The 14,837-nt window shown below is 52.7% G+C and overlaps 1 protein-coding gene across 3 annotated transcripts in view; it reads left to right on the top strand.

Annotated features, from left to right (window-relative positions):
- KCNK5 (potassium two pore domain channel subfamily K member 5) overlaps window positions 1-14,249 on the top strand; it is a 37,537-nt gene extending 23,288 nt beyond the window's left edge. For 2 of the 3 annotated variants that reach the window (XM_088795768.1, XM_074332876.2), the window contains 4 exons: window positions 7,532-7,639; window positions 8,839-9,005; window positions 9,306-9,474; window positions 11,544-14,249. In XM_088795768.1, the coding sequence (XP_088651894.1) occupies window positions 7,606-7,639; window positions 8,839-9,005; window positions 9,306-9,474; window positions 11,544-12,421 (1,248 nt within the window). In that variant the 5' untranslated portion in view covers window positions 7,532-7,605 and the 3' untranslated portion in view covers window positions 12,422-14,249. Of the gene's footprint in view, window positions 1-7,527; window positions 7,640-8,838; window positions 9,006-9,305; window positions 9,475-11,543 lie in introns of all 3 variants that reach the window. The other variant, XM_019751553.3, reaches the window with a different exon arrangement.
- Window positions 14,250-14,837: the final 588 nt, after the last annotated feature.

Genomic DNA, 14,837 nt, shown 5'->3' on the forward strand with positions numbered 1-14,837 from the left:
GGGCCTTCTGAGGGGTGAGGCAGGGCGTCGTGGACATGCCTCTGCTTCTCCTGCCCTTTGCTGCTCCACGGAGAGTTTGTTTTGTTTTTTTGTTTGTTTTTTTAAATAATTGCACCCCTTTCCCCCAGGTCCCTGGACTCCAGTTGTCTGGCGGCCCAGGAACACCTCCCGCTGAACCCCAGTTCCCCTGTCCTCCCATGGATTGTTTTGGTCCCCCTCAATGTGGGAGAAGTCAGCCTGTGGCCTGAGGAAGCAGACTGATCAGAAGGAGAAAGGACAGTTTTCAGCGTGAGGTCGCGGCCCCACAGGGAGTGGGTGGGGGGGGGGCGTTCTGAACAGGACAGAAGTGGAGATTAGTCAACCTATCACAGGCACTTTTCAGGCAAATATTGGCAGTTTGGGCTTCTTTAGAACAATGGTTTCCAAATTCTTTAACACCAGTTGGATGCTGGTAGTTTCAGCAGCCCTTGCATCCATCCCCCGGCCCTGCCAGCCCTACTCTTACTGGGGTCTGACTCTGCTTCCCATCTTCTTGCTGGATAAAGGAAGGCTTCCACCTTGTTGCTGATGAATTTAGTTAAAACCCAACTGCAGAATGCAGCTAGGAAGGGGTTCAAGGAAGGACATGAGAGGATAAGTTAGTCAAAGCCAGAGAGGATACCCTCATCCATTCAAGTTAATTGACTCAATTTAACAAATATTTATTGAGCACCAACTATGTGCCAGGCAGTGTTCTAGGCTCTGGAAACAAAGTCATTAAAAAGAAAACAAAAGTCTTGCCATTGTGGAACTTATATTCTAGGGGAGTCTGCACTCCTGTGACGATTTCCTTTGCAGTTACCTGAGAAGTCGTTTTTTTCCCAGAGACCTGGCTTCACTTCTTGCAGCTAAGACGTCCCCTCCCTTCCCCAGCCGGGGTTCAGAGCCAGACCGCCAGAGCTCACACCCCAGTTCCACGACTGACCAGCTCTGTGACCTTGGGCGAATTACTTAATTAGCCTCTGTGCCTCCGTTTCCTCATCTTTAAATGGGGGCACAGTAGTCCCCCCTTATCTGTGGCTTTGCGTTCCACGGTTTCAGTTAACCCTTAGCCACTGCAGTCCAAAAATATTAAATGGAAAATTCCCAAAACAAACAATTCATAAGTTTTAAGTTGTGTGCTGTTCTGAGTAGCACGATAAAATCTCTGGTCATCCTGCCCTGTCCCGCCTGTACTGTGTTCAGTTAACCCTTATTTTACTTAATGGCCCCAACGTGCAAGGGTAGTGATGCTGGTAATTGAGTTACACCAAAGAGAAGCCATTAAATGCTTCCTTTAAGTGAAAAGTTATGTGTTATAGGACAAAAACAGTATATATTGGGTTTGGTACTACCCATGGTTTCCGGCACCCACTAGGGGTCTTGGAACGTATTCCCCTTGGATGAGGGTGTTTACTATAATAATAGTACCTATTTATGGGGTTGTAAAGATTCAGCGAGCTGAGTTCAAGTGCTTTGATTGGTGCCTGTCATATAATAAGTGAGCACTTCTCGGCTACTCTTCAAATATCAACTATTTTATAATCTATATAAAAAGGATTAAGAAGCCATTCCCCTCCCACCTCCCAAGGCGTCTGGGCGGGGCTCGGGAAGAGGAATTCTAAAGGTTCTTTCTGGACTGCCAAGGACTGCACACATGATGACGAGCTTTATTTCACCTTCCAAGCCAGAGGGACCCAGTGATCTTACATGGAATGAATGATGGATGAATGCAGCCAGGCATGGTGATGGATGCTGGCTCATGTACTAACAGTCCCTAGGCCCAGTGGGGGCCGCCCTCTCCTGCAGAGCAGGAAGGAACTTGGCGATCCCCGTGTTATGTCTGCTGTACGTGATGTCTGCCGTGGGAACAAGGCAGCATGGGAGTAGCTCTGTGGATGCCACATAGCCGCCATCCCCAGACAGGCTGCCACCCTTACTTCAGGGTCCCCCACCCAGCCCAATGGCGGGAAAGGCCTGAGCTCAGCCCCGCCCGCCCCTGTCCGAAGGTGGGCATCATGTCCTAGTCTCTGGCTGTGCCTTCTCGGGAATTACTCGTCAGGAGGAATCTCCAGGAAGGGGAGACCTGGCAGTTGCCTCTGCATGGGAAACCCCAGGTCCCTGGAGATGAGGAGCCACCCAGAAACCCAAGGTTGGTGGACAGTGAGAGCCCGAGGGGGTGGAATCAGGGCACTTGGTTGGCTGAAGTCAAGGCAAGAGCAGAATCTCACCTCGTGGAGGGCTGGCTGGAAATGCTGAGCTCTGGTCGGAGTGGATGGACTGGTTCTAGGGCACTGTTTTCTCAGCTGGTGTGAAGGGGTGGAAGTATGCACTGTCTCCTTCCTGTGGCCGTGTGGGGAGAGGAGTAGGAGAGCAGTGGCTTGGACCGGCTTGGACCCAGACGGGCCGGGGCTCCCTCCTGCCTTCACTGCTTTTAGCATCCTGACCTCAGGCTACTTACTTAACCTCTCTAAGCCTTAAATCTTCATTTGTAAAATGGAAAATATTATGGTGTCATCCCAGCAGGATTCTGTCCTCATTAAGTGAGCTAAAGGCTTGTGAAATGCTTAGCATAACACGTGGTGCATAGTAAGCTCTCAATAAATCATAGCTGCTTTCATATGAGGAGGTGGCAGGGAGCTCTGCTCCATCACCAGACAAGAGCTGGGCCTGGCTCTGTGCAGGATCTCTTTCCCGCCACTCTCTAGGCTTATGTGGAAAATGAAAATATTGTCTTGTGTGAACTTGGGAGCCAAGTTAAAGAATCCTGTGAGGGAACAGGGGCCACCTCCTCCTGTGAAAGCTGTTTCCCTAACCCTGGGGACAGAACACCGTGTCTGACTGGGTGTTGGCCTGGCTGCCCCACACTCCTCCCCTAACCCAGGGATGAACTCAGCCTGGGTCAGCCCCTCCATTCTGTGAGACCTCTCCCTCAGCCTGCGTGACCCTGACCATACCCGTGTGGCATCGGGACCACAGCCACAGCTCCATGTGGTGGCAACGGATCAGGCACCCCAGGTTCACATTGGGACCCCTGCTCCTCGAGCCTGGCTTTCCTCACCTGTCAAGTGATGCCTGGCAGAAACGCAGAGAGAGCCTGTTAGATTAAATATATAGAAGTCCGAGCGCGGGGTGTCTTAACATATAGCAGCACTAAAATCCTGCTTCTCTCCCCAGCACTGGAATGGAGCCAAGCTGGTTCCCAGGTCAACTGCTTGGGACCTGTGGGCAGAGAGGAGGCAACGGGTGCTGGGGGCACCCAGAGCAGGTGCAGCAGTGAAGGGGGAGAGGTGGGGAGCTGTGTGGACTTATAACCAGACAGTCTAGAACCTACCCCAGTTCTGCCACTTAACTTCTCAGACTGTTTCCCAACCTATCCTGTGGGCATAAGTACTGCCACTGGATTGTCTTACGGGTTAGTGGTGCTTCTATCCCTGGGGGCACGGGGCCCTTCAGAATGCCCTCTTTCTTTGCCTGCCCCTCGCTGGGTGACCACGAGAGATAATAGAAGTCGTGGGTAAAGCACATGGGGCTGTGGCTCCCTGATAACCCAAGACCAGAGGCTGAGGCTGTGCCCCAGAGGGTGCTCTGCCGTAGGGTGAGTGAAGGGCAGGAAGCCCAGCTGTTCTACCTCAAAGCTCCCAACTACAGTGCCTCTTTGGTTACCCCATTTTGCCAGCTCTTACATTTGATGTCTCCTTAGCACTTACTAAATGATTGTCAAGTCACTGATGGCCTTTTACAAGCCAGTGTTTCTCAGTGGGAGCAGGGTTGGCACAGTGAATTGCATGGCATTCAGCCCCTCGAGCCCCTCCCCACTCAATGCCAGCAGTGCCCCCACCCACCGCGAGAATGGACGTGTGAGAGGGACAGGGCTTTTGCTCCTTCACTGCTCTTATCTGTGGGGCCTGAACAGTGCCTGGCACACACGGTGTCCCCCCATGCACACACCCCGCCAGGCAGCAGTGCCACCACACCTTCAACATCTCTGAGGTATGCTGGTTACCCTTGGTCTAAATACTTTCCATTATTGGAAATGGACGACGGCCAAGGGCAGTCCATTCCGAGCGAGGTAGCTTGTTATCCAAAAAGGCACCCCTGTTTCCCTCTTGGACCTTGACCCATTGGTTAACATATCGTGAGAAGTCACTCAGAATGGAACAGTGTCCCCTGTGTGGCTTGACCCTGAGAGAACAATGGGCTCCTTACCTCCCAGCCCTGAATAGGTAAACTGTTGACACAGCCTGAGATTTTATTTACTTTTCTTTTGGCAGCCACCCTAGTGTTTGTTGGTTTGTGGTCAGCTGAGACCCAAGGACTTTTCCTTTCGATCCTACACTGGTCTTTTTCTAAACCAAAGTGTAAAACATTAAAATTTTAAGACAATTATATCTTGTTAATTTGGGCCCCAGTGCAGACGATTTTGAATCCCAAACTGCCATTGCGCTGTGTTACCATCTTCCAACTCCATCCTTGTCACCTGTTTTCCATCCTTTGCAGATTAGACTGGTCAGCCATCTCTGTCCTCAGTGCGACGTTGATTAAAATACTGACAAGGCCAGGGCTTTGGCATGGAGTGGAGACCGCAGGCCAGGTTGATAATGGTCGATACTTCTTGTGGTGGTTTATCTGCCTTTAAATGGACCCAAATTAATCCCAGCTCTACCCTACGTTTCTGTCTTGTCTGCATGGCTGTCTTTAAAAACCCATGTATTCAGCTGCCTCACTAAATCTAGATGCATTGCATTCTACCCAAGTTCAAGGCTGTGCAACCCCTTTGCAGAGGGAGGTGCACTTGACTGACTGTGACTTGTTTTTGGTGAACCGGTGCTGGCTTCCAGTGCCCACCACTTCCTCTCTGAATGTGCCAGACCCCTGCTGGTGAGAAGTCCGCAGGAGTGCAGGTTGGAGTTTCCAGAATCCACCCTTTTTGTTTGTGTGAGAACAGAGATAGCTGGTCTCCTGACATCTTTTTAGTTCCCCAAGATTCTATGGGAATGACGAGAGGGGGCACCTCAGTCACATTTTCCTCTGGGCAGTGGTGCAATTCCCACTTACAGGTGTCCTTGTGTGCTCTTTTCATCCCTGACAGTTGCCCTCTACCCTCTCCGCTCTAAGACGGATATTTGCGGTAACAAAAGCGGAGGCCAAAGGGGAGCTGAGTGGTTCTGCCTTCTCTTCCATTTGTTTAACATTAGGACACAGGGCCCTGGTACATACTTCCGCATTCTCCTGCTTCGAGTATATATATATATAACTTTTTAGGAAACCTTTTGGGTAGACCTTCATGTTTGTTTTAGCTCTCCTGTTGGCCTGTTCGTATGGAAATGCCCTGGTGCTTTTGTGTGTATGTGGCCTGGCCAGCTACCCTGTTTCCCCGAAAATAAGACCTAGCTGGACAATCAGCTCTAATGCGTCTTTTGGAGCAAAAATTAATATAAGACCCAGTCTTATTTTACTACAACATAAAACCTGGTCTTATTTTACTATAATTTTTGCTCCGAAAGACGCATTAGAGCTGATTGTCCGGCTAGATCTTATTTTCGGGGAAACACGGTAGATAGCCAGCTCTCTGCGGGCAGGGTTGAAAGCAGCCTTTGCACTTGGCTGCTACATGGCCTGCAGAGAGATGCTCTGGAAATGCCGCGAGGAGGCAGGGCAGTGAGTGGTGTGGTTTGATGCCGTCTCAGGCAAGCATGTCATCATGGAAAATTCTTTGTAGAGTGCAGCTCCGTTTACACAGGCTTGCCACGGCTGTAGACTGCACATTTCTTCAGAACATCCTACCCTTTCCCTTTTTTCCCCACCAAACTTCAGTCATGCCGCTGGTGGGTTAGAACTATGGTTTTCCTGTCTCTCTTCTGCTTCCATTCCCTCACTCTGTCTTCCCTCAGTTCTAGGTGTGATTCTTATAGGGAATTTGGCTGAGTTCCTGACGTCTGAACTGGATGGGGGAATCCTGGGGTCTAGAGTAGGTTGGGGTGAATGGTGGCAGAACTGAAAGATGGGGTAGAGACAGGGTCTGGTCAAGGGGAAACAGGCTTGGCAGCTATCAGTGTTCCCGGAACACATAAGGCCTCTCCTGGGGTCTCTCCCTGGACTTCCCCAGGTGGCCTTTCACCTGCTGCCCACAGTTGCTGGGAGCTCTGTGGGGACTGACAGCACACTTTTGAGTCACCCTGAAATGTACACACCTTCTGATGATGTGTCCTGGCTCAGACCTTGCGATTGCAATTGCTCAGCCCAGGGCTGAGAGAAAGGAATCCAGAAAAGGGAGGGAAGGGGGAACCTGTAGCAGGGAGAGGATAGAGTCCCAGGCAATGGGAAACGGAGGCCTTGGAGGACAGATCCAAGAGGACACTGAACTGACTCCTGACATTGGGGGTGAAGGGTATATACCGCGTTCCCCCGAAAATAAGACCGGCCTAGCTGGACAATCAGCTCTAATGCGTCTTTTGGAGCAAAAATTAATGTAAGACCTGGTCTTATATTATAGTAAAATAAGACTGGCTCTTAGCTAACGAAATATAAGACTAGGTCTTATATTAATATTTGCTCCAAAGATGCATTAGAGCTGATTGCCCGGCTAGGTCTTATTTCCGGGGAAACACAATAAGGGTCCCTCCCAGGCCCACCCTGCAGCAAACACTTCTCTGTAGAGATTTGGGAAGGCCTAAGGGTCCTCCTGTGGGTCTGTATCACCTCGGCCCTCTTTAAGAGGCAGAATAGTCTAGTGCAGTGGTTCTCGAAGTGTGGACCAGCAGCTTCAGCATCACCTGGGAACTTGTTAGCAATGCAAGTTCTTGGACCCCTTCCCAGACCTACTCCTGAATCAGTGGCTCTGGGGGCAGGGCCCAGCTGACTGTATTATTAACAAGCTCTCCAGATAATTCTGGTGCACGTTAGTAAGTCTGAGAAGCACTGGCTCAGTGAAAAGACAAACTTTGGAGCCAGATTGCTTAGGTTCCTACAGATGGTCCTTGACGATGGTGTGAAAGTATACTCATTCCGTAGAAACTAGACTGCAAATTTTGAATTTGGAGCTTGGTCTGGGCTTGTGATAGGGTTGGGTTGGATACTCTTGTGATGCTGGGCAGTAGCAGCGAGCCCCAGCTCCTAGCAGCCACATGATCCTGAGGATAAACTACTGTTGCCAGTATGTTTTGCACAGTGTTCTGAGCACGTTTAAGATAGGCTACGCTAAGCTGTGATGTTCGGTAGATTAGGTGCATTAAATGCATTTTCAAACTTACAATGGCTTATTGGGACGTTGAAGAGCATCGTAAGTTGAAGAGCAACTGTACTTACCAGCTGTGTGACCTTGGGCAAATCACTTAACCTCTCTGATCCTCTATAAAATGTTTCATCTATAAAATGGAGATAATAACTGCCACCTTGTTATGATGATGATTAAATGAGAATGTCTATAAGGAGTTTAATAGAATGCTGTCACTTGGAAAGCATCTGTTAGTCTGGCCTCTCTGACCTGCATTGTCTCTCTCTTTTTAGGTAGTATCTGATGCTGCAGGACAGGGCGTGGCCATCACAGGGAACCAGACCTTCAACAACTGGAACTGGCCCAACGCAATGATTTTTGCGGCCACCGTCATCACTACCATCGGTAAGTCTTCTGGTGCCTTCCAGGGTACCCACTTTCATGTTCCAGCTCCAGTTCTGGTCACATGGCCTCGTTGAAGCAGAATCAGGCCATTTACTGCCTGTCCTTTGGAGATCGTTCCTGGGGATTTAGTAAATTCTTGTTGACTGGCCAAGCCTGGGGGACTGCGTTCCAGGAGTCCTGACCTGGGCTCGTGCAGCAGAAGGGACACGACCTGATAACCAGAGCTATGCTGGAAGTCGAACAGGTTGCTCACTACACAAACCCAGCCTGTACTTGCTCACCAAGCTGGGTGTCTATTCTGATTATCTGTGGATAGCTGCACAACCAGCCACCCAAGAAGCTAGTGGCTGAAAACACAGCTCCTTATTTTTTGCCCCATTCTGTGGGTTGACTGGTTTCAACTGGTCAGTTCTTGCTTGAGGTCTCTAAGCAGTGGCACTCACGGTGGCAGGGGCTGGAGTTAGTTGTCTGCAAGCCCACCTGGAGGACGTCCAAGATGTCTTCTTCCATCACGTGCTTTATAGTTGATGCTGGCTGTTGGCTGGGACTGCAGCTGGGGATGAAAACACAATGGTACGGTCACCCCACAGTACGGCAACTGGGTTCCAGGAGGGAAAAATCCCAAAAGCGAGCATTTCATGCAAACAAGGGGAGAAGCAACAGGCTTCTGAGACCTAGCCTACCCATGACCACTTTCACTGCATTTTATGGTCAAGCAAGTCACTAAAGCCCAGGTTCAGAGGGAGGGGAATGAGACGACAGCATGACACGGGCAGCAGCATGCTCGCATAAGAACGGAAGGAATGAAGAATGTCCATTTGGAGACCATCTCCCATAGCACCTCTGGGGTGTAGATTTGTACATTGATGCCATGCAGACTAGTAGAAGGCTTGCGAATAATGGTGGAGCTTTAGTCTGCCTTCAGGGAGCTTCCCGTCTGGTGGCAGAGACATAGCCCACACCAGCATAATTGCTATAATCAGTCATAATCATAGTGTGATCAAGGGAAATGTCATTTCCTAAGTATTGATATTAGATCAATATCAAGTGATCTTAGAGAATGGGCCTCTCTCAAGCTGTGTGTGTGTGTGTGTGTGTGTGTGTGTGTGAGAGAGAGAGAGAGAGAGAGAGAGAGAGTTATGGAGGCAGGGGTTACTCAGTCTGGGTCCATTCTTAGCTTCACTTTTCTTCTTCCTCAGGCTATGGCAACGTGGCCCCCAAGACCCCTGCTGGGCGCCTCTTCTGTGTCTTCTATGGTCTCTTTGGGGTGCCACTGTGCCTGACGTGGATCAGTGCCCTGGGCAAGTTCTTCGGGGGACGTGCAAAGAGGCTTGGCCAGTTCCTCACCAAGAGAGGCGTGAGCCTGGTATGTCCCCAACCCTAGGTGCTGAGCAGGGGGGGATCCTGACAGGTGACAGGAGGGTAGGGAGGCTCCAAGGATTGGACAGGTGTTAGGACAGATGGCACGAGGGCAGCTGCAGGGCCCCCTGCCCTCCTGGGTCAGGCTGGGAACATGGTTCCTCCCTCCCTCCTTGGGCCGCAAGCCTCCTTAGGTGTGGTACCTGGTGGCCTCCCCTCTGGCCGCCTCCTTAGCCCTCTGTGTGTCCCTGCTGGGTTCCCCTAGTTTCCACTGTTGTCTGACTTGGTCTCCCCGCCACCCCATCAGCGGAAGGCGCAGATCACGTGCACAGCCATCTTCATTGTGTGGGGTGTGCTGGTCCACCTGGTGATCCCGCCCTTCGTGTTCATGGTGACCGAGGAGTGGGACTACATCGAGGGCCTCTACTACTCCTTCATCACCATCTCCACCATCGGCTTCGGCGATTTTGTGGCCGGTGAGTCTGGCCCTCTCCCCTCCCCCCTCGCCTCTGCCTCCCCATCCTCTCTCTCTGCTTCTCCAGTCTCAATTCATCTGCCCTTCCTTGGGAGCCCCAGGAGGCATTCAGCGTCCTGGGCACTTCCTCCACCCAGTGGGGTCCTTACCCCACCCTGCCAGTGGCAGGAGGAAACCAAGGCACAGGGTCATTGCAGGCGACATTCCCATTTCCCTTCCTTGGGACTTCTTTCTGCTCTTTTCTCCCCCATCTCCAGAACTTAGGTACCTAGGTACACCAGGGGTAGGGGATGGGCCTCCTGCCTGCAGGGTTTATGCCCATTACCCAGAGAGCCCCTGGGCGAAGCCAGGGCCCCTCCCTGTCGCGGAGCTGCCTTCTTTCCATCATTTACAAGAGCTTAGGGAGCTGTCCTGGAGGCTTGGCTCAGAGGCCCGAAGCTGCCCTGAGCCCTGAGTCCCAGGCACTCCCTCCCCTCCTTAATCCAGGCAGGCAATGCGATTCTTGGGACCCTTTGGCCCCTTTGTCTGGTCTCAGCCACTCAGTGCTTGTGCCTGGGGCCTGCACTGCATCCTGTTCTCAGTCTTCTTGACACCCCATTTGGCTGCATTGCGCCAGCATTTGTTCCCTCAAGGCCTGTTGCCCTGCCCAGTTGACCTCAGCCTCTGATCTCCCCCTCCTCCTTTCCAGGGGGCAGGGGCAGGTCACTAGCCTTCTGCCCCCTTGTAAGTGGACACTCGGAATGCTGGGAGGGGCAGCTGAGTGGGTGGGAGGAACCGGAAAGAGAGGCCTGAACACCACTGACCAGGCAGGTCTGGGCCTGCTGTATTGAGAGATAAATTTAGACAGAAGCACAACCCCGCCATTGTCTAGCCACCGGGGCCCAGAGCAGGCTAAGGAGAAACTTTGGTTCTGGAGAAGCACAGCAGGGCGTTTAATCGTACTTTCTCAGCTCCAGCCTCAGTGTGCTCGTCTGTAAACTAGGTTAAAATAGTGCCTACCTCACAGGGCAGTGGAAAATCAAGTGAGTTACTGTTCATCGGTGCTGAGGAGAGGGCCCAGCTCTCTGCGTGTGCACCCTGGTTCTCATAACCTGCTTATGCCCCAGAGCCCTGAGGAAGAGGAGCAGCACCTCCTGTCTGCAGGGGGAGACTCGACACAGCCCCTGCCTTTGAGGAACATTTCATCTGATGAGGGGGTCCCACTCTGGAAGAAGCCCCCTTTCCCTAGTCCCTTTGCCAAGTTGCCCCCATCCCAGTCTCGGGGGGGAGGGGAGGCACAGGATACGTAATGATACAGATCAGCCTGCCTGGAAGTGGAAAGTTAAACAAATCTCAGATCATCTGGGAGCGTAAGAGAGGAACCAGAACTGTGCAGGGTGACCCAGGGAGCAGGTGTCAGGAGCCTGGCCGCAGAGGAAGGGGACGTGGAGTGGGCAGAGCTCTCCAGGCCATGGGAGGAACCAATCCGAGGAGGGAAGAAACAGGAAATCACGAGGCAGGTCCGACCTCACAGGAGAGTCAAGGCTGTGCAGAATATTTCCTCCCAGGACCAGTGCTCGCAGCCCAACCACTAGCCTCGTTTATATTAAACCAGTGAGCCCATCCCCAGCAACGAGGATGTCACTTAATTTCCATTCTGGTTTTAACTGAACTAACATATACACCAAAAAGTATACAAAATAGCCGGGTGTAGGTGTAAGTGACTAACTGAAAGGCAAACATTGGGACTGTTTTCCTGACCTGTGTGCTGGCTCCAATACCAGCCTCCGGAGAGCTCTTTCCCCTGGAACCTCCCTCAACCCAGGGAGCCACTCTCCTGACTTTTGGCAGTTGAGGAAACTGAGGCTCAGGCATTTGGGGCCTGGGATGGGCGCGTGAGGGACTGGCCCAAGGCCCTTCAGGACGATGGGGCAGTCCACGTTCTAGAACAGGCCTCCTTCTGTTCTCAGTGTGTCCCCCTCTGTGTCCCGGTGCTGTGTCCACTCTCAGATAACACAGCTGTGGCCGTGGAGTGTTTCCAGGTCCCACTGACCCTCTGCTGACCCTCTGGGCTTCCTGTCCTGTCCTCAGGTGTGAACCCCAGCGCTAACTACCACGCCCTGTACCGCTACTTTGTGGAGCTCTGGATCTACCTGGGGCTGGCCTGGCTGTCCCTCTTTGTCAACTGGAAGGTGAGCATGTTTGTGGAGGTCCACAAGGCCATTAAGAAGCGGCGGCGACGGCGGAAGGAGTCCTTCGAGAGCTCCCCGCACTCCAAAAAGGCTCTGCAGATGGCGGCGCACACGGCCTCAAAGGATGTCAACATCTTCAGCTTTCTGTCCAAGAAGGAGGAGACCTACAACGACCTCATCAAGCAGATTGGGAAGAAAGCAATGAAGACGAGTGGGGGTGGGGAGAGGGGCCCGGGCCCGGGGCCGGGCCTGGGGCCGGGACCTCAGGGGAATGGGGTGCCAGCCATCCCAGCCTCCCTGGCCCCACTGGTGCTCTACTCTAAGAACCGGGTGCCCAGCTTGGAGGAGGTGTCTCAGACACTACGCAGCAAAGGCCACGTGTCGCGGCCCCCCAGCGAGGAGGCCAGGGTGGAGCCCCCCGGGGACGGCTCCCCGACCCCCGAGGTGTTCATTAACCAGCTGGACCGTATCAGTGAGGAGGGGGAGCCGTGGGACGCCCAGGACTACCACCCGCTCATCTTCCAGAACGCGAGCATCACCTTTGTGAACGAGGAAACCAGCCTCTTGGATGAGGAGACGTCCAAGTCCTCCCTGGAGGACAACCTGGCTGGGGAGGAGAGGCCCCAGGAGGAGGCGGAGGCTGAGGTGCCCATGAACTTGGGCGAGCTCCCCTCGTCAGACGAGTCCACCTTCACCAGCACCGAGTCGGAGTTCTCTGTGCCTTACGAACAGCTGATGAACGAGTACAACAAGGCAAACTGCCCCCGAGGCACGTGAGGCGGGGCCGGCTCCCCACTCCACCTTTGATGGCTTCCGTTCCCCTCATCCTGGGGCATCCTACGGTGGCTGGGACCCCCAGGAACTGGGAGTGGGGGGCCAGGGGCCTTCCTCACCTTTCATCCCCTCCAGCTAGATGCTACCTGTCAAGCATGGCGTGTGCCCAGGACAGGGCCTCTGTTCTCTAGCTGAATGGGCACCCTGGCAGTGGGAGGCGTCTGTCCTGAGCACCGTTGGTGGATTAGATGGTTCAAAGACTGTGTTGGCTGGCAGAACTGACTCTGAAGAGGCCACTGTGTGGGTCCTCGCCTCATCATTCGGTTGAGAATGTCACACGGTTCTCTTAGGCTGGGGCCTCAGCCATTTGAGCTTACTAGTATTCACGAGCTCCTTCTGTGTGCCCAGCCCTGAGCCAGGCATTTCAGAGAAGGGGAGGCCGTGTGAGACCTGGGCCCTGCCTTTGCTGGAGGTACAGCTGATGTGTGGGGGCTAGCACTTCAGGCCCTGGCTGGGGCAAGGATTTCACACACACACCCCCCCCCCCCAATCCCACCTGTCTGCCTGACTGGCCCCTACTGCAAAACTCAGTAGGGAAGAGGTCTCCTCGGGGAAGGGAGCAAGAAGATAATGTGTGGGTACTGCAACACTCCTGATACAGAGGACCCAGAGCAAGTCCCGGCTGCCCGGGTCCTGGTCCTTGTTCATTTACTGGGACCAAGCCGAGCCCAGAGACCAGGTCCTTGTCTCAGATACCCTCTGGCAAGTGACAGTAGATGCAGGCCTTCTGCCTCCTGGGAAGCGATGGGAGGAAGGGAAGGTAGTAGCAGGCCATGGCCACTGAGGCTGGGATTCCTGCAGCTGGTGAGCAGGGAGCTGCAGGAGTGAGCTCAGCTCTGGCTCATCCTGCACCACGTCACCCGCACCCCCCACCCCACCCCCCTCATCTCCCCTGTGCCCTGAACAAGGACCTCACGGCGCCCGAGTTTGCCCTTGGCTCTCAAAAGGGTAATGGCCAAATATGTGAATCCAGCTCCTCCCTCCAGCCACTGGACCTCGTGCGTACATGTCAGGAAAGGACTTGGATGGAGGAAGCAAAAGATAATGTGAAACTGTTTCTGGTTGAGGGACTGGCAGAGTTCTTGGGCTCTCCATGATGCACACCCTGGGGCCAGCCCACTCTGCCCTGCATGTTTTGTTTTGTTATTTTTTAAATAAACTGCTGTTTTTCTATGCCTGGCATCTGTAGTTGGCTTCAGAGCCAGAGAGGAGAGAAGGTAAAAGAACAGGGTCCCAAGGATTGGGATGTTCAGTGTTCACCCTCTTACCCCCAACTCATTTGGGTCCTTCTTGGTGACCTCAGCCAAGGTCATGATGTCGAGTCTCCACACAGTAGGGGAGAGGTCACTGACCCACAGGGGAGCAAAGTCGGGAGGGCACCCATCACAGACAGTGGATTCTGGGCAGAAGGTGAGTGACCACCCTCGACCCAAACACCCTCCCACCTCTTAACCCCCTGCCCAGTATTGTGTGGCCAAGTGGGCCCAGAACCACACCCAGCCCCCCAACATGTGAAGACATGGATGGGCATGTCTGCCCACACCCCACTTGTCCTGTAACAGGGATATGCTGTCCTGGCAGCGGGGAGAGAAAGCCGTCTTCTATTTTTCTGTGAAATGTTTTAATGAGCTCGTTTTAGTTTCCTCACCCCACTTTGCTGGGGTGTCACTGGCTGTCCTGGAATCACACACACTGTATGTACATACTGACAATGATGTCAAATGTAATTTATTTTAACATTTTTACAATAAAACATGAGATGGAAAGGCAAGCCTGGTGTGTGCTGTGTGGGGGGCAGGTGGGAGACGGTGCTGGGGTGGGGGGGCAAAGTGATGGGGGCAGTGGGGCAGGGAGGACTGAGGACAGCCTCAGGGTCAAGAGAATTAGGGTAGTTTGGAAGGGATAAAAAAATGAAAGGTAAGTTGATGGAGGAATGGCAGGCTACTTAAGATGAGGTGGTCAAGACAGGCCTCTTTGAGGAGGTGACAGTTAAAAGATCTGAATGATAGCGAATGAGCATTGCAGGAGTCCAAGAACTAGGAAGGAGTTGAGAGCAAAGGGAGAGAAGCAGGGGCAATGTTGGCAAACACATGTCACCAGTCTGCCCGGAACTGTTGTATATGCTTGAACTCAGTAATAGAGGTCTGACAATTAAGTTCGCAAACTCATCCTAGAAAAGGTGCTACATACCTTATTCCTGAATATCACTATGGTCACGTTCAAAGTACTCTTGGGAAGTACTCATCGATGCCAACACCTAGTCCACCCTTCAAAACAACTTTGGAACTCTTTTTCTGGAATGCCCATCAGAGCTGTCAACGTATTACCCTTGAGGTCCTGAATGTCATCAAAATGTCTT

The sequence above is a fragment of the Rhinolophus sinicus genome, chromosome 2 (assembly GCF_057876585.1).
Source record: "Rhinolophus sinicus isolate RSI-liver-muscle chromosome 2, RSI-T2T, whole genome shotgun sequence".
In the NCBI taxonomy this organism is placed as follows: Eukaryota; Metazoa; Chordata; class Mammalia; order Chiroptera; family Rhinolophidae; genus Rhinolophus; species Rhinolophus sinicus.